At 47.7% G+C, this 23,201-nt stretch overlaps 2 protein-coding genes across 4 annotated transcripts in view; one reads left to right on the top strand and one right to left on the bottom strand.

Annotated features, from left to right (window-relative positions):
• LOC144888196 (uncharacterized) overlaps positions 1 to 23,201 on the bottom strand; it is a 153,047-nt gene that overhangs the window by 62,177 nt on the left and 67,669 nt on the right. The window contains exon 5 of one of the 2 annotated variants that reach the window (XM_078778093.1): positions 15,866 to 15,910. The exons of the other annotated variant lie outside the window; for it this stretch is intronic. Within the exon in view, the coding sequence (XP_078634219.1) occupies positions 15,893 to 15,910 (18 nt within the window). The 3' untranslated portion in view covers positions 15,866 to 15,892. Of the gene's footprint in view, positions 1 to 15,865; positions 15,911 to 23,201 lie in introns of those variants that run through there. 2 annotated transcript variants of the gene reach the window in all.
• Positions 1 to 23,201, top strand: part of LOC144892281 (uncharacterized) — a 93,917-nt gene that overhangs the window by 32,365 nt on the left and 38,351 nt on the right. Inside the window, exons 4-6 of one of the 2 annotated variants that reach the window (XM_078778102.1) lie at positions 1,022 to 1,056; positions 4,996 to 5,058; positions 9,531 to 9,674. In XM_078778102.1, coding sequence (XP_078634228.1) covers positions 1,022 to 1,056; positions 4,996 to 5,001 — 41 coding nt within the window. In that variant the 3' untranslated portion in view covers positions 5,002 to 5,058; positions 9,531 to 9,674. The remainder of the gene's footprint in view (positions 1 to 1,021; positions 1,057 to 4,995; positions 5,059 to 9,530; positions 9,675 to 23,201) is intronic. The other variant, XM_078778100.1, reaches the window with a different exon arrangement.

The following is a 23,201-nucleotide window of genomic DNA, read 5'->3' as shown; positions in this document are numbered from 1 at the left end:
ATCGTGTCGATGTCCTGATCCGGTTCCCTCGTACAAGATCGTGTCGATCTCCTGATCGGGTTCCCTCGTGCAAGATCGTGTCGATCTTTTCAGCCGGTGATTCGTTGTAATCGGAGCTCGAACAGACATTTTTATTCCTCAGAGCAGATTCGTTATTAATGGACGAGTTTCGCTGTTAACAAGTAAAATTCATTCAAGAAGCGCCAGTTCTCGTTGTTCTAGTTCTTGAATCATTTTAAAACTTCAATACAATAATGAGTTTACTGTCGTGTTTGATTTTATTAATCAATCGATTATTATTGGAGTCATTATTAACTACGAGTTGAGCCCTTGGAACTGAGTGTGTGTGTGTGTTAGTTAGTTAGTTAGTTAGTTAGTTATTGATTGGTTGTTACCTCCATAATCGATGAAAAACCCGTGTGGCAGGTACATTCTAGGGATGCACTGATTCTTGGGAGTGTGGATCGTGAGGAGTTTCCTTGTTTTGATATCTAGTAGTTTTTTTTATATTCGCTTGCAGCCAGTTTACTATTCCGCAGCTGTACTGGAACACTGGTACTGCTAGTTGGTTTTCACCACCCACCCCCCTTGGTTGAGGTGCAGAGCACCTTCTGCCTAAATGGACGCCCCCATCCTCTCAGCATTGCAGCTTTCATTCTTTATTTTTCATTGCCGTCCTGCTCGGATCCTTCCTTTGAGACGGGCAGCATCGCCGAGCGGAGCGAGTGGACATTTTTTCTGGGTGTTTCTTTTTTGTCACAAGTTCGAAAGACGATGATAAATATCGACAATGTGAGTGTGCCAGTTACTGTTTCCCGTTCGTTCTCGATATAAAACCATCTCGCATCAATGAGTGGTTTGTGTGGGAGGAACTTTTGAGATTGGTTATTAATTACAGAAATTAAAACATAGAGCTCAATTAAACCTCCCCCTCCTCTTCCTCATCTTCCCCTACCCCTCCCCTCCCTTGTCCTGTATCCGATGCTTCCCCATCCTCTTCCTTAACGGTATGGACCTCAAGCATCCGGGGCCTTCGCTCAAGATCTCTCCATACAGGTTTGTTCTGACAAACCAGACTTAATCGGCTTAACAGAAACTTTCCTCCTTCAAGATGTCTCTGAATCCTTAATATCTCTCCCTGGTTACTCCCTCATCCGGTATGATAGACCTGAGCCTCGTCCTGGAGGTGGGGTTGCTATCTTTATCAAAAACTCTTCCTCACTCTCCCTGCACTGCCCTCTCTCCACCTCATCCCCAGGAGTACTTCTGGCTATGGCCTCCCCTTCGCTCCCACCTTTTGTTCACTAAACAGTGATGACTCCATCCACCTTTCGCTGTCTGATAACATGGACCAAATTCTATCTACTCATCCCAACTCTCTCTTCCTCATATGTGGTGATTTCAACTGTCATCATGCAAACTGGCTGGGTGTGGGTTCCTCTCTCACCAGCCATGGCACCTCAGCAAAGGACTTCTGTGACTCACTGGGACTGACACAATCTGACAACTTCCCGACCCGGATCTCAGTCAATGGAGCATCTTCTCTTCTCGACTTGGTTATGACAAACTTACCTGCAAATGTCTGCTGCTTTTTTTCTGCTCCAATCTGTTCTTCTGACCATATGTTTGTTAAAGTGGACATCTCTCTGGCCATTCTCAGAGAGCCTCCACTGCGTCGATGAGTATGGCATTTCACTCAGGCCAACTGGCACGGTCTTCAGGCAGCCATAAATCATATGGACTGGTCTCCCATCTCTACTGCTTCTGACATCAACTCTTCCTGGGAATTCTTCCAAAGTAAACTGCTCTCTCATGCACAGATTTATCCTATCTAGTCTTCAGTTGTCACACCCTTCCTCCCGTCCATGGTACACTGAATCTTGTGTTGAGGCAGTTGCTCTGAAACAACTTCCTGTTGCCTCCTGGAAGGCAAACAGCTGTTCACCACCATCTCTTATCCTCCCCCATCCAAAACCTTGATCTTTTCTACCCCCACTAATTTCGGTCCCCTTGTGTTTTATACCCCTTCCCCCCCCCTCCCCTTCCCATGCCTCCTGCCCCCAAGCCCTCTCCCTCCCACACTTCTCCCTGCTCTCAAATGTTGTGGTTGTGTGCTTCCCCTTCTCTCCCCATCTTGTCTTCCGCTCCCTCTTTTTGTATATTTTGTTTGTCTGGTTGATTTGTTTGTGAAATAAATGTTAGCTCTTTCACGAGCCGCGATTCAGTATACAAAAAAAAAAAAAAAAAAAAAAAAATCCAAAGGAAGGCAATCTCATTTCCTTTCACAAAGTCCGGAAACAAGTGTGTGTCTACCCTCAGGAGAGCCACGAAACAATGTCTCTCTTCTCTCAGGAGTGAACTCTCAAACCTGTCTCCCTCTTCCAAATCCTGGTGGCGTCTTGTAAAATCTGTTTCTGGTGTTTGTTTCCTCTCCATCCCCTCCCTTACCTCAAATGGCTACACAGCTGTCTCTGCACGTGAAAAACCTGAATGCCTCAACTCTGTTTGCCTCAAATTATTGTGTCCCAAACCCGTCTCTCTCTGTACCCACCGTAGCCAGTCGTACGCAGCTGCTCCTGGACTCCGTGTCCTTCTCTCCTGACAAGGTGGAGAAGTTTCTGTCAATCCTCGACTCTGATTCTGGAACTGGGCCAGACGGCATTAGCCCACGGGTCCTAAAATCCTGCTTTGCCGCTCTTTCACACCCTCTCTCTCTCTGTTCTCTTCACCCTCTCTTTTGCTCAAGGACATCTGCCATCACCTTGGAAATCAGCCAACATTAACGCTTTACACAAAAAAGGTGCAAAAACAAATCCTTACAACTACAGACAAATCAGCCTGCTCCCAATTATCAGCAAAGTCATGGAATCCATCATTACTTCGGATATCAAACCTTCCTCCTCTCCAATGGCTTGATCTCTGATCATCAATTTGGTTTCAGACCTGATCACTCTGCTCTGGACATGCTGCTTCTGCTGTCTCAACAATGGATGGAGTTCCTCAATGTCAAACAGTAAATTGGACCTGTCTCCTTTGACATATCACGTGCCTTCGTTATGGTCTGGCACCCCGCTCTGCTCAACAAACTCTTCTCCTATGGTATCCATGGAAATCTCCACGCATGGCTTGCGAACTTCCTCTCTGGTCATAGTCAACATGTGGTGCTGAATGGATTTCCCTCATCTTCCCTTCCTGTTCAGACTGGAGTTCCCCAAGGCAGTGTTCTGGGCCCTGTGCTTTTTCTGGTCTTCATAAATGATCTCTCCGACTCTCGAGAAAATCCTCTCCATCTCTTTGCTGATGACTCCACTCTCTGCCGCTCCATTCCTCATCCCTCAGATCGGCAGTCTGCAGCCTCCTCACTCTCTGCAGACCTGGACAAAATCAGACTGGTCAAACAAGTGGAACACGTCTTTCAATCCTGACAAATCTTACACTCTTACTATGTCTCTTTGAAAAGACCACCTGGTCAACCCTCCCATCTACTTTCTCAACAATCCTCTCCAAGAAGTTCTGTCACTCAAGCTCTTGGGTCTCACAATCTGCCATGATCTTTCCTGGGAAAACCATATTTCCAAGCTGGCCTCCAATGCCAGTCACCGACTGGGCATCCTCCGTCATGCGAAATCGTTCCTTGGCACACCTAAGCTCCTCACCACATACAAGGCTTTCATCCGCAGCTCAATGGAATACTGCGCTCCCCTCTGGGCTGGTGCTCCTGCCTCACACCTAGCTCGGCTTCACGCTGTTGAAACCAAAGCTTTCAGAATTATTGGAATCATCCCGCGATGAAACTAACTCTGAGGGCCTTTCACTCACTCACCGCATGCAGGTTGGTGGTCTTTTTGTCTTCTACCTACTCCTCTCTGTCCTAGCCCGCCCCCCCTATCCCCCCAGCCCTGTCTGTGCTCTGTCCCCCAAATACTCCTGCAGGTCGCAAAAGATCTGCCAGCATCCCTCTTTGGTGAAATGCCAAAATCAAGACTATCTGCTCACCTTCACTCCTTTCTGCCGCTTTTCTCCCGCCTCTGGAACAAACTCCCTCACTCTATTCAATGTCACTCCTCCCTCCAGGTCTTTAAAACAGCGGTTCACCACCATCTCTTATCTTCCCCCATCCACTTTTTTGAAATACCAACTTCTTTCCTGGAAGTCCTTGGTGTCCTTGTGTTTATACTTCTCCCACCCCCGCCCCCCCCTTCCCATGCTGCCTCCCCCCAAGCCCTCTCCCTCCCACACATTCCCGATGTCCCTTCTCTAAAATGTTGTTTTTATGTGCTTCCCCTTCTCTCCCCATCTTGTCTACCACTCCACTTTTTATATACTTTGTTTGTTTGTCTGTTTGATTTGTTTGTGCGATAAATGTTAGCTTTCACGAACCTCGATTATGTATACAAAAAAAAAAAATTTTTTTTTCAGTCAAGAGCCAGTCACCATTTGCGTTGCTGTGTAGTGTAGTGTGGTGTTGTGTAGTGTGTAGTGTGTAGTGTAGTGTAGTGTAGTGCAGTGTGTAGTGTAGTGTAGTGTAGAACAGAGTGCAGTATGGTGGAATAGAGAAGAGAAGAATGTAGTGGAGTTGAGTCGAGTAAATCAGGATGCAGCACAGTGCTGACCCACGCAGGTGGGTTTACTTGTGGCTTGTATTTTATCTTTGTAATAAACTCAAGTTTGGACTCCAACTGTCTGACAGTTAGACATCAATCAATCAGCAAACCTTGGATTTTATGACACAGTTAATCGGGCAGTTATTATGTTTCCCAATGTTCATGTAATCGTCCACTTGATTTAGTATTGCTGTAAATGAAAATCCCAGGTATGTTATCCTGCTGTGTACACACAGGTATGTGATGCAAGGTAGCTGGACGGATAAACCTTAAAAAAAAAAAATTAGACATAAAAGGACAAATCTTCCTGTCCATACAATGCCAAAGCTTTGAACCTTGTTTTGTTTTTGTTTTGTTTTTTCTCATCATCGAAAGATGTTTTTCTTTTCAGATTTGATTGTGAAAGTGAAGGTTGAATCTGACTTTGAGGATGATTCAACGTCTCAAGAGAAAGGTCTGAACCACATGAACATTTAGCATGTTCCAGTTACAGACGTTTATGTGTGCATAGACATTCTATAGACTGGTGTTATTCTCTGTCATTTTAACGTAGGCATTTTGAGCCAGATTTCTAAGACCTCCACAAATGACTGAAACAATGTTGTCGTATTGAGGTCAATTTCTAAAATTGTCATTTTTCATCCGATTGACTTGAAAACTGAACAGCATTTGCATATTGTCATTAAATTGGGAAACCAACTATTTTTAAGGTCAAAAGGTCAAAGGTCAACTCAATGTAAAACTTCTAAAATCATCAATTTTCATCTGAAAAATCATCTATCTATAATTTCAGTAATCTCTGTGTGTATGTATGTATGTATGTATGTATGTATGTATGTATGTATGTATGTCTGTATGTCTGTGACCGCTGTTTCTCGACAACCACGGGTCCGATATACTTTAAACTTGCCAGGTATATTGCTGGGGACCCGAGGATGTGCCTTTTCAAGGTTTCATATTAATCGGAGAAGTAGTTACCGAGCTATGTCCAAAAAACGATTCAACCAATCAGAGAGCAGCGAGCTATCACGTGTGCCGAACGTGGCGAACAGACTCTGCCTCGGACGGCACATTTGAGAGCGTATTCATTTATTTCACGTTGGCAAACTATGTTGGCGTTAAACTATGTTTTAAAACTAATTAAAACTAATTTGCGATTCATCGTAACTGCGATTTGCGACCTTCCGGACAGTGAAGACTTCACTTCCGGCAGCCAATCACAGAACGCGTTGTTGCGTAGGCGTGGCCGATGTGAGAGCGAGCCGAGCCGAGCGCGTGCGCCATTACGGTTCGTAATTCGATTTCTTCCGGAGAAAATAATAATTTCTCGATTTCTTATGCGCATTATTTCTCCCAATTCAGTCAGAGCGAAGGGCGGAAGCGAAGAGCGTTGTTTTTTTTGTTTACGGGCGTACGGGCGGGGTAGAGCGTACGGGTAGCGTTTTTTTTTTTTTTTGGCAAGGAACGGGCACCCACGTACGGGCATGCCCTAGTATATTTAAATCCGATTGACCCGAGCTTTGATTATGATCGTCAATTTTAGCCTTGATGAAATGGACAATTTGATGCATCTATGTCAACTTTTTATTTTGGGGAGGGATGGATTTTGCAAGTATCGTGTTCTGCATGACGTCTTCTTGTTTTATTTGTTTATTGAAATTCGCCCGAAAAAAGGGTGAAAGCTACTCGATTTTTGGTTGTATAAGGCACAACTGTAATGGGTAATCTGTATTCTGGATTGACTCCGATCTGTTAATGCAGATTACCGAAAAATGGCAGCTATCTGCCTGTTCCGATTAACGGTTCCGATATCGGCTCTTATCTCGACACAGTGGAAGTGTAATCCCCAGAGTCCCTGATTGACAAAACACTGAAAGCTTTGAACGCCATTGCGTAGGCCTAACGGCATTCAAAGAGTTTGAACAGGCCGAAAGGCATGGTGCCTGCTGTCTTCGCGATGTCATCTGAATGTGATGGTATGCCAGAACGAGGTCAACTTTGGAGAAGACTGTGGCACCATGGAATGCAGCAGTACAATAGAATGAATATAAGGGAATCACCAGGTACTTTTTGAAAAGGGCACATCAGTGTGGATGGAAGACGTGCGATATTCAGTGATGACACAGTGGATGCTTTACACACACAGTGGACACTAAGTGGTGGACACTAAGTGGACACAATGGACACTAAGCTGTGTTGGGGCATCGAATAGATGACAACGTTTTACATTTATGAGGAGATTGAAATAATACAATGCAGCTGCACCAAGGGTAGAGTATCTGGTGTTGGTAATAGTAAACACCTTCAGAAATAACTGACGTAAACTCAAATTCAGCTCGATGAGATGTTCTCCATAAGTAGCCATAGCACTCTTGTCAGTGACATGCAATGAATATTCTTGTTGCCGTTCAGTGGCAGATCGTGGAACAATACTCACCTCTGTCCCTGTGTCTACAAGAAAAGAAAGTACGTACCCTAGTATGATCCATGTGGAAGAGAAGGTGACTGATGTATGGCACAGGTGAAGTCGTCATCTTTAGTTGATGGCGGCATCATTTCCCTGTGGAGGGTAAGAGCTCTGTCCTCTTCTATGATGAACATTTGCACCGAAGATCACGTGGTACAAACACCAATCCGGAGGGTTCACGAAGGTGAAGGCAAATGGTCGTGCAAGGTATGGTGTTTCTCTCCATCTCTTGAAGGGGTACATGATGTTGGGCATGACTGGTGTTTCACAGCATGGAGCTCCAGGGCGAGCTTCTTGTGGTGTACTGTTTCAGATTGTAGTTGTATGATGTGCTCTGCTGGAGATATTGCTTTAACCACGGTCTGTCCATGAGATGATCAGCCAGATCCGTAGCGGTGGATTGTGCGAGCTTTGCATTAGCTGCAATTCTCATGCGGATGTGTGTTGATAAACTTTACAAGAAAACTCAGGAAGGAGCAACTGGTCAAATGTAGCAGTGCAGTCACCGAGAAGCTGCTGCAGGTGTTGCAGTAGTTGTGGGTCTTCGATCTCCTCAATTCTAAGTTCAAAGAAGTTGTTAAAAGCAGCAGTACTCAGAGAGTCATATGCTTTGAGTGCGGTCTTCAAAGTCATGTGTGGGGCATTCATTGGAGGCTGTCATAAAATTCCTCTTGACGTCATTGCATACTCCAATGAGAAGGAGCCAAAAATGCGAAAAGGAATGCCAACAATGCTTCATTTCTGCCGCTGATGAAGATTGCTGAGTGTCTAAAGGGTACACTCGCTGTTTGTTCCCGGCGACTCATTGCGTACTTGCAATTCCGAGTCCATTCCTTTGAATCACACCAGGGTCACCATTTCAGAGTGGAAGAAATGACATTCGAGACCTTGAGATTCCGAGACAAGAAGTCCTTATAAAACTGTAAAACCTCGACAAAAGCCCCTGCCGGGAATCTATGCACCGGACAACCCCCTTCCCCCTCCCCCGATTAAACCAAAGCCAAAGTGTATTCACTTAAATAAAGCAAAGCAAAATGACACTGCGGCAATGCCTTTTGAAACAACGTAACGCTTTTTTGATGCGATTGTGCCCAACCTGGCCACCACCACCTGGCCACCACCTGGCCTCGCATCTGCAGAAGGTTTTACAAGATACACCCTCACCATATCCCCTCACTATATTGTACTGTCGACCCTGTAGTTGTCATGTCAACCCTGTAGTGAACACCTCAGGGTGAAGGATGGCCAAAACGAGCTTTAAATTCCGAGGCGTATAAGCTGAACGTGGCTGATTATCTCTTTGGCACATGCGGGGGAGGACCCGAGGCCTTAAATGAACGGACAAGAAACACACTGGGTTTTATTCCTCGACCCACAAACGAATAAACGAACAAGACAGGCACGACAAAGAAATGCAATCAATACGGAGTTTATTTAAATAATGCAAAGTAACAGGGAAGGTGGGGTAAACCAAAAGTTCTAAACAAGGGTCCTTCCACACAGACTCAAAGATACAAACAAGGGAAAAATAAACGAAAATAAATGTTCAGTGTCATGCAGCCACTTCGCTCCGGTTTCAACGAGGGTTTGGTGTGCTTCACAGGTCCCACGTCCCTGCGGTCCATCGGCCAATGTTTAGGTTTTTGCTAGCCCTCCCGGTGTTGTGGGTGAATGAAGCATTTGTAGCATGGCTTTTTGATGAGTATAAAAATGAAGGGTGAAATTACAAGAGCCCTTTACACACAGGGGTATTATTAACCATAAGCTCTAGCTAAATAACACAACTCCACTCCTCCATATGGAGACACATAAACGCTCATACCCGGACAGTCAGCCGAACTTTATTTACATTGAGGTGGGTTCTTCTTCTTCACTACACTTCACTACACTATTTTTCCCACCTTTTTTACCCAACGCTCTCTCGTGAAATTTCATGGCTATAATGCAGGAGTGGTCAAAGAGAATAAGTCTGGTTATAGAGTGGGTTTGAAGGGTGCAACCATCTGCAGAAGTAGGAGTAAAAAGGTGATGATCAAAAGTGGCCACTTGTTTAACCAGACCGTGGCTAATGTTTGAGACTTTTATTTTTTAGCAAAGGTGTGTTGTGAACCAGAGATAATAATCCCAGGACACAAATTAAGAGTTCAGATAATTATCTTTATAAGGCAATGGAATGCACACAGCTATTCTGCATCAGCGAGAACACCAAATTGTCATTTCATTATGCACTTCCTCTATCTCCTGACCACCCTGCCTTTTCAGATTCACGGTTTTTTTTTTTTTTTTTTTTTTTTTTTTTTGGCCATTTGTTGTTGACCTCTTTCGGGAAGTCGGAAAATGTCTTTGTCTGTTGGAGACCCCATGCTTTTCTCCCCACTACTAAGAATGATTGTTTTGGTTTCAATTTGCTTGTTTATCCTTTCCTCTATTGTGATGAACTGTTGTCGCATGGTTTCCAGGTGAAGCTCAAGTAGTGAAGTCAGAATCTTTCCAAAACAACCTTCTTCAGGCTTCCCAGGATGCTTTGAGCAATGATCATGTAAAGCAGGAACCGTGTGATTCTCCACCCATGAAGCCAAGCAAATATGCTCAGCTGCTTGTAGGTAAGCCAGGCTCTCAATAGATCACATCACATTGTGTTTACTTGTTTCATTTTCTTTCACAATGAAATAATTTTATTTCAAACCTTTCAGAATAACAGGTCCATTTAAATAGTCTTCACACAAATGGCTTGTTACCTCCGCCACAAAAGGTGGATGGAGGTTGTTTTCACCCCTGTTTGTCCGTCTGTTTGTCCGTTTGTGAACAAGATATTTCAAAAAGTTGTGGACGGATTCGGACGAAATTTGGCAGAGGGGTAGCGTATGTGACAAGGACGAAGTGATTAGATTTTGGTGAAGATTCGGATTCACATCCAGCTGCTCGAATTTTAAAGTGATTCTTCACCATTGGGAGATTGGGCCAAAAACGATACATAGCAGGATATCTCAAAAAGTTATGGACGGATTTGGACGAAACTTTGTGGACTGGTTGTGTGTGTCACAAGGAAGAATCGATTCGATTTTGGTGAAGATCTGAATATGGATTCGGATATGAGAATTCTTTAATTTTTGAAGTGATTCTTCACCATTGAGTGATATGGCCAACCAGGCGGAGGTATGCTCTCTACTGAGTGCTGTTATAGTTTGTGATTGAGACAGGGATACCTGTTTCATTTAAAATACAGGTTGCACAGAAAAATACACATATTCAAGGTCGTTCCATCACACCAGAGAAGTCGAACATAACCAATTTTCACCCCTCTGGATATCTGGATATCTCATTTTTGAACGGATTTTGGACGAAACTTGGTGTACAGGTTGGAAGTGTGCCTTGAACATATTGATTCGATTTTTGTCAAGATCTGGATCCGGATTCAGATCTGAGAATTTTTTCATTGACTTTTGTCGAGGGACAAATTAAATGTCCCAACGTTGTAGATTAATGAAGGTTTAATCTGTAATAAGTTTGTTTGATTTGTCGGATTAAGTTTGTCGGAAAAAAGGCGGTTTGTCGGATTAAGTGTATATCTGTGATCATACAAGGATGATCGTATGTCAAATAGTTGTAGGGATTAAGCTAATTCCCGCATGTGTGAAACCTGTAATCCCAGTGTCCCGTATGGCAACACACTCATATGCATTAGTTAGCCCTATTAGTACACCACATTAATTAATCCCCCGCCATCACAATGACTGCCATAGCAGGCAAACATCGATCAGGCAGGCCGAGACCCACGCCCAAGAGGCGCTTGATTGACGGGGGGGGGGGGGGGGGTCGGGGGGGGATGGGGGATTGGAGGGTGAGGGGGGGGCGAGCAAAGAGCAGGCCACCAATTGGCAGATTAGGGAAGGACGTGTGATTGGTCGGGGAAGGGACAGAAAGCTTCCCTGTGATTGAGGGTAAGGAAGGTGAAAGACGTGCCACACTGATTGGCCACCGACCAATGACCCCACGGGCAATCAGTGCGGAAGGCGTGAAAACACCACCAAGAATCTACGCACTGATTGAAGGAGAAGTGCCAGTGATGTGTGTCGTGAAAATCAAGCTCAGGCACGACTTGACCTCTGGGTAGGTTTAATATCATTTAGATCGGCAATACATCCTGTAAAAATACATACATGGAACAGGTATTAAATCAGAGCATTTCAAGAGCAGCAATGGAAGTTGCAATATAACAATGGTTAGCGCAGCATCGTCAGCGCAGCATTTGGGGGCGTACATACCATTCAAACTACTGGATAATGTCACAGTGAGTTCCGCTGAAGTGTCCGCACGCCCCGGTTGTCCCGGGTCTTATAGACGGCCCCTTCCGACGGCACCCCTGGGTTCACCTTGGTATAATTTTACTACATTCTCCCCGCCGTTAAAACTATACTACCGCTTGGCAGTTTGCAAGCAAGCATCAGCAATAATCCAAAGGGTCACGTCAATCCAAATCAGTCGGTCCACCCGTAGCGGTCGGGGCGGCGAACCTCCCTGCCAGTTCGTGTTCGGAATCTACCGGGCACGGCGTCCCATAGCCCGGAGTCCCCTGCGTCGGAATAGCCGCCGGAGGTTGGAGTCGGAGGGGGCGCCCCTGCACCTTCGGGCACGGGGGCGGGGGACGACGGGAGTAACAGTGGTAGTTCCATAGGGGAAGCTTCGATAGAGCCCATAGACTGGTTCGTCGATATCCCTGTCGTCGTCCCCACATGGGGCGAGATGGCGTACGGAGACAGTAGACTCGCGGCCATCCGCCGTTAACACGCGGGCATGCTCGGGATTAGCCTGGAGGACCTGCACCTTATCAACAAGGGGGTCGTACTTGCTAGTGCGAACCGCTCGTTTGAGATAGGCGGGCCCCGGTTCAGCGAGCCAGCTGGGTAAAGACTGGATACTGCCGGAGCTTCTAGGGTGGTGGAACAGTCGTTCGTGAGGAGTCTGGTTGGTGGCAGTACATAGGAGAGCCCGGATCGAGTTTAGAGCGGCAGGCAGCGACCACGCCCATTTATCGAGGCCTCGGCCGAGGGTCCGAAGGCTTAGCAAGACGGCCCGCCATATAATCCCATTAAAGCGTTCGATCTGTCCATTTGCCTGGGGCCGGGGTGGTGTAGCTCGAAGCGACATTATGCTGGAGCAAGTAGCCCCTCACTTCCTGGGACAGGAACACCGCACCCCGATCGGTATGCACGTAGGCCGGATACCCGAACATAGAAAACAAATTCTGCAGGCACCGAATAACCGTGGCAGCCGACATATCCCCGCACGTGTAAGCAAAGGGGAATCGGGAATACTCATCGACGATAGTGAGCAGATAGCGAGAGTTGCTCGACATCGGCAGCGGCCCTTTGAAGTCCATCGCCAAGCGCTCCCACGGTCTAGTAGCCCTAACGGGTGTCCCCAGAGGGGGGCTATAAAAACGCGGTTTGAGTTCCGCACAGATCGCGCAATCACGGCAGATGCGGCGGATGTCCTCCATCGAGTACGGCAGATTGCCCGCGCGCACAAAATGCGCGAAGCGCGTTACCCCGGGATGACACATAGTGCTGTGCAAAGTGCGCAGCCCCTCCAAAGTTACGACCCCCGCGCAAGTGGCCGGCCTCGATAAGGCGTCAGCGACCAGGTTATCCTTCCCCGGGCGGTATTTGATGGTGTAGCAGAAGTCGGCGAGTTCGATACGCCAACGGGTGATTTTCTCATTCTTAACGCGCTGAGCATGTAAGGTGTCGTACATAAACGCAACACTCTGTTGGTCCGTGATGATTTGGAAACTCCGCCCAAGCAGATACGGGCGCCATCGCCGAATTGATTCGACGATCGCGTACGCTTCCTTTTCGACAGACGAATGCCTCCGCTCGGCGGAGGTGAGAGTCCGCGAGAAGAAAGCCACAGGGCGGCCTCCTTGGGAGAGAGTCGCCGCTTTCGCATGATCCGAGGCATCACTCTCCAAAACGAAAGAGGCACTCTCGTCAATCGTCGCGACAGCGGCGCCAGCAATGTCGACTTTAAGGCCCTCGAAGGCCGCCAGGGCGGCCGGGCCCATGGGGAAAGTGTCGCAGGCCACGAGGGGGTGGAGCTTAGCGGAGAAATTTTGCACCCACTTTGAGTAGTGGGCGAACAGCCCTAGAGCGCGTTTCAGCGAAGCCCGATCGCTAGGCGGAGCCATATCGAGCAAAGGGCGCAGACGCTCCTTATCCGGAGAGACGGAGCCATGGGTCACGGTGTACCCCAAAAGGTCTACCGTGCGTAGAGAGTATTGACACTTCGCCGCATTCATGGTTAAGCGATATTTCCGCGCGACCTCGAGGAAGCGTTTTAGATTAGCGTCATGATGCGCCTGGTCATACCCACAAACCGTAAGATTGTCCAGATAGACAAAGACATCGGTCAAATTCTCCTTCGCAACGAGGTCATCCATAGCTCTCTGAAAACAAGCGACGCCGTTCGTTACCCCAAAGGGAAGTCTCGTGAACTGGTACAACCGCTGACCCGATTCAAAGGCTGTAAAGACGCGATCAGCCCTAGAGATGGGGACTTGATGATACGCACTACGCAGATCGAGAGTGCTATAAACGGAATACAGGGCCACCTGGCGTACCAGGGCGTCCATCCCCGGTAAGGGGTAGGCATCCAGCTGTGTAAAACGATTAATCGTCTGCGAATAGTCGATTACCATTCGCCTGCGGTGGGCCTCACTCCGCACCACTAAGACTTGGGCCCGCCACGGTGACCTACTGTGTTCTATGATACCATCCTTCAAGAGCAGGGCCGTTTCTTCCGCAATGAATTGCGCGTCCGCGCGAGAGTAGCGCCGCGATTTGATGGCTACAGGGGTACAATCAGTGGTCAGGTTGGGGAACAGTGAGAGTGGCTCCATGTCCATTTGAGCGAGGGCGCACACAGCGAGCGTGTCCGGCCCTCCGAAGTCTATTTCCAAACGTCCATGCCGCTTAAGGAAATCAAGTCCTAACAGAACGTCAGCGCATAAGGCCGGTAATACCATGAGATACACGTCCGGGAACGTGCGTCCATTTATCACAAGTTTCAATCGACACACCCCTTTAGTGCTCAACCGAAGTCCCTGAGATGCCATGAAGATCCGGCGGGTTGTCCCGAGAACCGGCCACCCATGTTGATGCACGAGTCGCTGATCAATAAAACTATCCGTGGATCCCGTATCAATCAAAGCTTGCGCAAAAACGCCCGCGACCGTGAGCGGAATGAAGGCCTGCGCTAGGCCGGCAGACCCGGCAGGTATAGTTCCGGCCGGGCGAGAAGATCGCGCCTCGCGGGTGGATCCCACGCCGGCTGCAATCCTTCGGGCCTCAGCAGGAGCATTGAAGTCAGTTGGCTCATCGGTAGTTTCATTTGCCAGAGTGGGTGTGGGGTGGTCGTGAGAGCAGCCGCCAGATGGCGCTCAAGCCACGGGAGAAAGATTTCTGCCATCTGCAGAGTCATATGCCACAGCGGGTGCATGTAATTCATAAAAGCTGCCGTCAGATGGCGCTCGAGCCACGTGAGAAAGAGTTCTGCCATCTGCAGATCGACATGCCAAAGTGGGTGCATGTAATTCGCAAAAGCTGCCATCAGATGGCGCTCGAGCCACGTGCTGCGTTTGCCGCACTTTGAGAGGCATTTCCAAAGTAGGTGCATGTCGCTTGTTTGAAGTAGGCGTTCGAAAGCCAGTCAAGGTTGGACGCTCTGTGACCGGTCGCGTTCGCGCCATTTGTTTCGGCGGCCCGGCGTATCTCGCCAAGGTCGGGCGAGAAGCCAGAGGCCCGCGAGGAGGAGAGCGGCTCTTCAAAGCTGTGCATGGCGCCCCGTCCGGCGCTCGTTCCGTTGGCTCCGCGATGAGCCCATTCAAGGTCGCTCGGGAATGCGTGCCCTGAGCGGTCTTTCTGCAGACTTTTGCAAAATGGCCTTTGGTGGAGCAGAGGTGACATGTCGCCTCTCGGGCCGGGCATTCAGAGCGAGGATGCTGCCGATTTCCACAAAAATAACACTTTGCATACCGGGCAGGCCGTGGCCTGGCAGCGGCGGCAGCAGTGAGGCCGGATGCGGAGTCCGCTTCCAGAGCACCCAGAGACTCGGCCGTCGTGGGGGTCGGGTCCTCCTCCGTATCCTCGGCGGTAGCCCTCTCAGGTCGCGCGTGTTGCGAGGCCCCCGCCACGACTCGTGGGTGATCATATGCGGTCAATTGTTCTCGGGCATCTGTGTATACGCGTGCCAGCCGTAGTGCTTCTGTAAATGTCAGCTCCGCGACCTCCAAGAGACAGAGCCGCAAGACTCCAGATCTAATTCCGGAAATAAATGAATCTCGGAGCAAATCGTCCTGCACTTGCTCGTGGGTCCGGACGTCCTGCACGCAATCTGCCAACAAGTAGCGCAGCTCCTGCGCGAAGCGATCGATCGATTCAGACGGTTGTTGTCTTCGCTGAGAGAGTTGATGCCGGCCGTGCACAGCGCTCCGTGTCTTTACGTAGAGGCGCTTCAGCTCGGCTAGGGCCGTAGCGTACGTCCCAAATCGAGAAATGGTCTTGAAAACAGTGTGATGGACCTTGGACTGTAACACGGACAGCTTTATCGCAGCGGTTGGCTCGGTCTCGTGAGCCGCAAAGTAATTCTGCAGCGTGTTGAGCCAATGAACAAACTCCGATGCAGATCCTTCAGCTTGAGGGTCGGCTCCGAGAATCGGCACCACGATCATCTTGTGGTCAGCCATTCGGCGAAATAAATGATATTAAATGTCGTGAAAATCAAGCTCAGACACGACTTGACCTCTGGGTAGGTTTAATATCATTTAGATCGGCAATACATCCTGTAAAAATACATACATGGAACAGGTATTAAATCAGAGCATTTCAAGAGCAGCAATGGAAGTTGCAATATAACAATGGTTAGCGCAGCATCGTCAGCGCAGCATTTGGGGGCGTACATACCATTCAAACTACTGGATAATGTCACAGTGAGTTCCGCTGAAGTGTCCGCACGCCCCGGTTGTCCCGGGTCTTATAGACGGCCCCTTCTGACGGCACCCCTGGGTTCACCTTGGTATAATTTCACTACAATGTGTGAAGGTGCGAAAGGTCACAAGGAAACAACGCACTGGTTGGGAGAGAGAAGAGAGACCCGCCGAGCAATAAAACGACTCGCTCGTGGACATTTTCTTCTTCTCGTTTTGGCTTCCTTCCTGTTTGGACCCTTTTCTGCCCTCGCTTTCTCTCCCGTTTGGACCTCTTCCCTTGCAATCCACAATTTCCTGCTTGTCGACGGACGTTGGAGCACCGTTGATTCTCCTCCCTGGCGTTCGTGTGCGAGCAAGGCTTGCCACGGGAGCGGGCGAGACCGGGGCGAGCGAGTGGCTCAGTGGCCCAGCAGTGTGTGGAGGGGACCTTATCGAGACCTAGTGGACAAGGGTGCCTTGAGGCCTGCTTGGCGCCGACACCGGAGCCAGTCATTTTGCTGATCATCTTCTGACGTCACTCTCTATCTCTCCCAATCAGTGCGTTGTTTATTCGTCACCTTTCGCGCCTTCCGCACTGATTGGCCGTGGTGTCATCGGTTGGTGGCCAATCAGTGTGTCGCTCCTTCACCTTCCTTACCCCCTATCACGGGGAAGCTTTTTGTCCCTTCTCCGACCAATCACACGTCCTTCCCTGCTCTGCCAATCGGTGGCCTGCTCTTTGCTTGCCCCTCCCCTGGCCAATCACGAGTTCTCCCTGGACGTGGCTCTCAGCCTGCCTGGTCGATGTTTGCCTGCTATGGCAGCTGGTGACGTGGCTGACTACGGCCCCATCGGCGGTGCCCCGGACTGGCCTCCTGCCTGTTCTTCCTGTAAGTTTTAGCGTCTTGTGGCAGAGGGGGATTTAATTAATGGTGTGTGTTACGGATTCGTCACTTCCGTTGTTGTGGTTTTCATCCACTGTAAACATTTTAGATTCCATGTACTATTATTGTTGTCGTTTAAGGGAAATAGAGATTACTATTTTCAAAAGGTAAAAAAGTTCATGTTTTAAATGAAACCGGAACCGGACAACGATGAAGAGGAAGAGGAGGAAGCGAAGGCGGAGCGAGTAAGTCGGACAAGAAGCCGAGCTGCTTCAAGGTCCTGAGCGAACGTTGGCGAACGAGGGTCACGTGCGAACTTTGGGTTTCCTGGGAAAGGGATTCCTGCGACAGAGTTGTTTTCGCTGTGACAGATAGACCTGCGTGGCGGGTTTTGCGGTTGATTCCGACGAGAATCATCGGAGTGCCGTTATGCCACGAGAACGGGCCGTCGGCCATTTTTACCTCGCGCAGGATTTGCGCTTCGCTCAAGATTTTTTACTTCGCTTCAACCATTTTCACCGCATTCAGACGTTAATCTGGTGTGTGTGTGTGTAATGTGGCTTTTGAGTGGGAAATCTGCGGTTCGCCAATTGGGAGCCGTGGAACGTCCATACCCGAGGGTGTGATTTCCCGGTCGCCTTCAGGGCGCCTTTGCGCAGCTTTGGCAGCGTGACTGTGACTGTCATCCGAACGGGATTCTGGTCTCGATTAGACATCGTTCTGACGATCACTGGAGCGGATCGACTTTGGCTTGATGCCGGAATAGAGACATTGGGAATGTTCTTCTTTTCGCTCACTTGGAGCACAGTGAGTTATATTGTACGAACCTTATGGTACCATCATAGGAAATATATATTGGTTGTACAATTGATTACTATTGTTGTTGTACTGTTATTCTTGTGTGACCTTAATACAATACTTGTTTGTTGGTAACAATTGGTGTGGTTTCACCATTGATCTTTGACATACAGAATAGCACATCTTTCTACCGTGACTCCTCTCGGGGCTCGGAGGTACACCGTGACCTGGGTTTGGGGAGGAGCATGTAACAGGTACCCTAATGGATCAAGCTAATGTCTATAAGAGTGCATTGCCATACGGGACACAGGTATGATCACCGAGGTTTCACATACAGGGGAATTATCTTGGTCCTTATTCTACCTATCACCGGATAATCCTCGTATGATCACAGGTACACACTTGATCCGACAAACCGGGCTAACATAACTTATTACATCAAGATTGTTCTAACTCGACAGACGAAGCATGATACCTATGCAGATCTACCTTAATCTATGTATTCCCCTACCCAAAATTCAAAACAATATATACGTTTTTATATCGGTCTGGTGTGAGTTTATAGTTCACGATACAGACTCCGACACCACAAAGACCGTTCGGAGGTAGGTGTTGATCATATGGTCCTATTTCCCGTTTTTCCCTAACCCCCTTTGGTGTGGAGAGTGTGTTTCGTTATTTACAAGGGGCTGTGTCTTATTTTCATATGTGAGAGAAAGGTGAATGCGAGTGTCAACATCGTGTGAATATGGGTGTTGGTGCACATGTTGTTTAGGTGCAGGTGTATGGTTGTGCATCATGTGGGTGAAATAGGTATCACTGTTGCTAGGCAGCAAGTGTAATTACGCTTCATGTTGGAGAGAAGTGCGGTGTTTAGCAGCATGTCTTTCAATCTTCACAGCAATCAAAATCGAGGAAATAGTGAAAACGCACGTAAAAATCAGCAGAAACCATGAAATTGCATAAAAGCAAGTTAGCTCCATGCTGGGTCGTCACCGCCGCCCCTCGTTCGTTCTCTTGCAGCGGGAGCCATGGATCCAGGTTGTTTTGCCTTGTAATTTCAAGGCGGTATGCGTCGTGAGTAGCACTTGGTGTGGCCCGACCACCCCTATTGCAGGGCACTTTAAAGTTTTTAATGTAAACAAAGTCCCCAGGTTTGAAAGAGTGGCACTTGTTCTTGGCAGGTTCCAGTAAAGCATCCTGCACCTGGAAATGGATCATCTCCACAGTTTTTGTCAATGCGATCCAGAAGGCGTACATCATGTCTGTCTCGGTCTGTCTCCCAACCTACACACGTTAAAGGACACATCCTGGATTGGTTAGTGCACAGATGCGATGATCAGTTGGTGCAGTCCACGTCAGTGACCTGTGCTATCGCCTCGGACCACTTCTGTGTCACCAGCCACCTTAGTATTGCTGTTCCTCGTCTTCAGCCCACCTTCATCACCGCCCGCAACATTCGTGCCATCGACCGTTCCGCCTTTAAAGAGGACCTTCACACCCGTCTCTCTGGCCGTTCCTATGTCACTGCAGAAGACCTCGACTGTTGCCTCCGCACAGCATTGGACTGTCATGCTCCAGCGACACGGCGCGCCGTTCCCAGACGCAGGAGTACTCCATGGTTCAGCGCAGTCAGCGACAAAGTCAGGGCTGCCAAAAAGGAACGACGACGTGCCGAGAGACAGTGGCTGAAGACTGGCCTCACAGTCCATAAACAGTTGTATAACATAGCTAAAAGACTCGTCATAAAAATCATTCTGAAAGCAAAAACGTCATATATTTCTGATCGGATTACTAGGAGCTCCTTCTGCAAGCAACTGTTCAGCATTACCAACCGCCTGTTTGCCACCAAAAATAAATCCATTCTTCCCACTGTATTTCCTCAAAACGAACTACCCCAATGCTTCCTGCATTTCTTTCACAATAAAATTCAGTCAACAAGAAACAATCTTGACAAGCAGTCACTCCTTTCCTTCAATGATGCTGAACACTGCTTTCACGGATGACCTCTTAGTTCGTTTACTCCTGTTACTGAGGAAATTGTCAAATGTACAATCCTCAAGTCAAACACAAAAACATGTGATCTTGACCCCCTTCCCACCGATTTGTTTATTGAGTGTTTGGACACCCTCCTCCCATTTATTACTGCAGTTATCAATGATTCTCTGACTACGGGTTCATTTCCGCTTCTCTTTAAGCAAGCTCTTGTTAAACCACTTCTTAAAAAGCCCACCCTTGACCTTAACGACATGAAAAATTACCGTCCTATCTCCAACCTGTCTTTCCTGTCAAAGATCACAGAAAGAATTGTGCTATCACAGATGAATGACCATCTAGTTTCAAATAATCTTCAATTCTCGCCAGTCAGCATGTAGACCAGGCCAGAGCACCGAGACCGCTCTCCTAAGAATAACCAATGATCTTCTGACCTCTCTTGACTGTGGTAAGGTTTCCGTTCTTGCTCTTTTGGACTTGTCTGCCGCCTTTGACATGATTGACCATAGTGTCTTAATTCGTCGTCTTGAAATCACATTTGGTATAACTGGTACTCCCCTTTCTTGGCTGATGTCCTATCTTACTGATAGAGTGCAAACAGTTGTTGTCAATGGCCAGAAATCAGCCCCTTCTCCGCTTTCCTTTGGCGTTCCCCAGGGCTCAGTTCTGGGACCTATCCTCTTTCTTTTGTACACTCAGCCTCTATTTGATCTTGTTGCCAGACATTCAGTTGATCACCACGCCTTTGCGGACGACAATCAGCTGTACAAAGGAAGCACGATTCAACAAATCATGCCCACTGTTGAAGTGTTAGAAGGCTGTATTGCCGACGTGAAGGCATGGATGACCCAAAACAAACTTCAGCTGAACGATGCTAAAACAGAGTCAATGATTGTAAGATCGCACAGATGTCCTCTACAATGTTCACTTCCTACCACTATTCATGTTGGTGAAACCGATATAAACTTTGTTTCGTCGGCCAAGAACCTTGGTGTGGTTTTCGACTGTAACATGACATTTTCCAAGCAAGTACTTCAAACTTGCAAATCAGCATACTTTCAGCTGCGAAAGATCGCATCCATTCGCCACTTTCTTACTCCTCAAGCTGCTCTAACACTGGTCTGTGCCCTTGTCCTCTCAAGGCTAGACTATTGTAATTATTTGTATGCTGGCTGCCCTCAGTTTCTCTTGGATAAGTTACAAAAGGTTCAAAACTCTGCCGCTCGTCTTGTCTGTAAGGCGAATAAGTCTGACCATGTTACTCCGCTTCTTGAATCTTTACACTGGCTGCCTGTCTCTGCTCGTGTGCAATACAAAATTTGCACACTATGTTTTAAATCATTGTGTGGAACGGGACCTCACTATCTCTCCGATTTGCTCACTCTCTATGAACCTCGGCGACGGCTTCGTTCAAGCAATGACTCTATGACCTTAGAGCCGCCGCGCACCAGCACCAAGTCGTTTGGCGAGAAATCCTTTTCCTTTGCTGCACCTCTGCTCTGGAATGACTTTCCTTCCTCTGTTTGACATGTTGACTCTCTTCCTGCCTTTAAAACCTCCCTCAAAACCTATCTGTTTCACAAGTCTTTCAAAGTCTAAGTCCTGTTTTCCCTTTGGTTTGAGGTGGGAGAGATCGAGAGTATGTCTGTGTACATGTGTGGGGGAGGGAGGGGAGGAGGAGGGGGAGTACACATCTGTGGGTTTTGAATGGGGAGGGAGAGGAATAGGGCAAGAGTGAAGGTGTGTATGTGTGTGCGGTGTGTGTGCGTTCGCATGCTCATGTAAAGCGCCATGAGGGTCGTTTAGTCTGCTTGATGGGGCTATATAAGACTCCATTATTATTATTATTATTATTATTATTATTATTATTATTATTATTATTATTATGTCATCCATTTGGTGTATGTCCATTTCCTTGATAATTAGGGAAGGTGAGTAGGGTACCCGCATTGGCCTTCCCATGAAGATTTTGTGTGGGGCCATGCCCATTATTCTGTTTGGCATGGCTCTTATGGCCATTAGTGCTAGTGGTATGGCGTCTGGCCATATGAGATTGGTCTCTGCACAAATTTTGGCCAATTTGTTCTTTGGCAGACCATTCTGGTGTTCTGCTGCCCCTGCCGACTGTGGGTGGTACGGACAATGAAAATGTAGCTTTATCTGCATCGCTTTATACAGTTCCTGGACAATTTGTACTGTGAAGTGTGTTCCTTAGTCAGAAGAAATTTTGCAAGGGACCCCGAAACGACAGATGAAGTCTTTAAGCAAAAATTTCACGAACCGCTTGGCCTTGCCATCTCCAGCAACAGCTATTGTAACAGACTTCTCCACATTCAATTCCAATCCAGCTCCAACCAGACATTCTTGTACTTTGCCGAATGACCTTTGGAGACCGGGTGATGTCCTTGCACATACGATCAGGTCATCGGCAAATGCCAGAGCTTGCACCAATGTTGTTCCCAATCGCACCCCCACTCCCTCTGGGATATTTCTGAGTACTTGGTCCAACACCGCGTTGAACACTGCGTTGCACTTCCGGTCCCTCGAGGAAGGAGCAAGGAGGCTTGCTTCGATCTCTCCACAACATCGAAGTTTGAGTATATTCCCATTCGTCTTTGTCGAGTTTCCACTTGGTTATTTTATTGCGTGTGTTATTGTGTGTCTCGTTTGTTTTGTAATTATTGCAAACTTGTGTGTAATTAGTCGTTTTTTGTCGCACCTCGTGCATGGGGCTCCCTTCCCCCCCCCCCCCACCCCCCGCCCCCGTCGGTATTTTGTGAATACAGACTTTCCTCGAGTTACGACGAGGTTACGTTGCGACAAGCAGGTCATAAGTCGAAGTAGTTGTCAGTCGAATTGCCTCTCAAGGACTTATTATACAGGGTCAGGGAGGTGTGACGATTTTCAGAAAACTCGTACACAGTTATTTTTAGTCGAATTTCAATTTTTTTTTTTTTTAAAGACTACATATATAATGCCATGTAATACACTGTAACAAAGACATTTTAAAAATGTAATTCATGTTTGAAAAATGACATCATCTAAATGGCGGCCGTTCTTGTCCAAGCATTCTTGCAGACGCGCGGAAAAGTTGTCCATAGACCTTTCAACCATGGCAAGTGGAATAGCTCGAATTTCTCTGGTGATGGCATCTGAAAGGGTCTCAAGAGTGCATGGTTTTTCAATGTAAACCTTAGCTTTCAGGTAACCCCATAAAAATAGTCACAGGGTGAAAGATCTGGCGATCGAGGGGGCCACTCCACATCCCCACGGATTGAAATGAGGTGCCCTGGAAAATGTTCTCTTAATAAGGCCATTGATTCTCTTGAGGTATGACAAGTAGCCCCATCTTGCTGAAACCAAACTGTAGGGAGGTCAATGCGATGTCGTCTCAATTCAGGCAGTAAGAACTCGCGCAACATCGTAACATAACGTTGTGAGTTGACTGTCACAGTGCGCGACTGACATCCGTAGAGCGCGAGCGTGCC

Source organism: Myxine glutinosa, chromosome 5, assembly GCF_964187855.1.
Source record: "Myxine glutinosa chromosome 5, kmMyxGlut1.1, whole genome shotgun sequence".
Lineage (NCBI taxonomy): Eukaryota > Metazoa > Chordata > Myxini > Myxiniformes > Myxinidae > Myxine > Myxine glutinosa.
The sequence above is the reverse complement of the archived record's forward strand: the minus strand, read 5'-3'. Positions and strand labels throughout refer to the sequence as shown.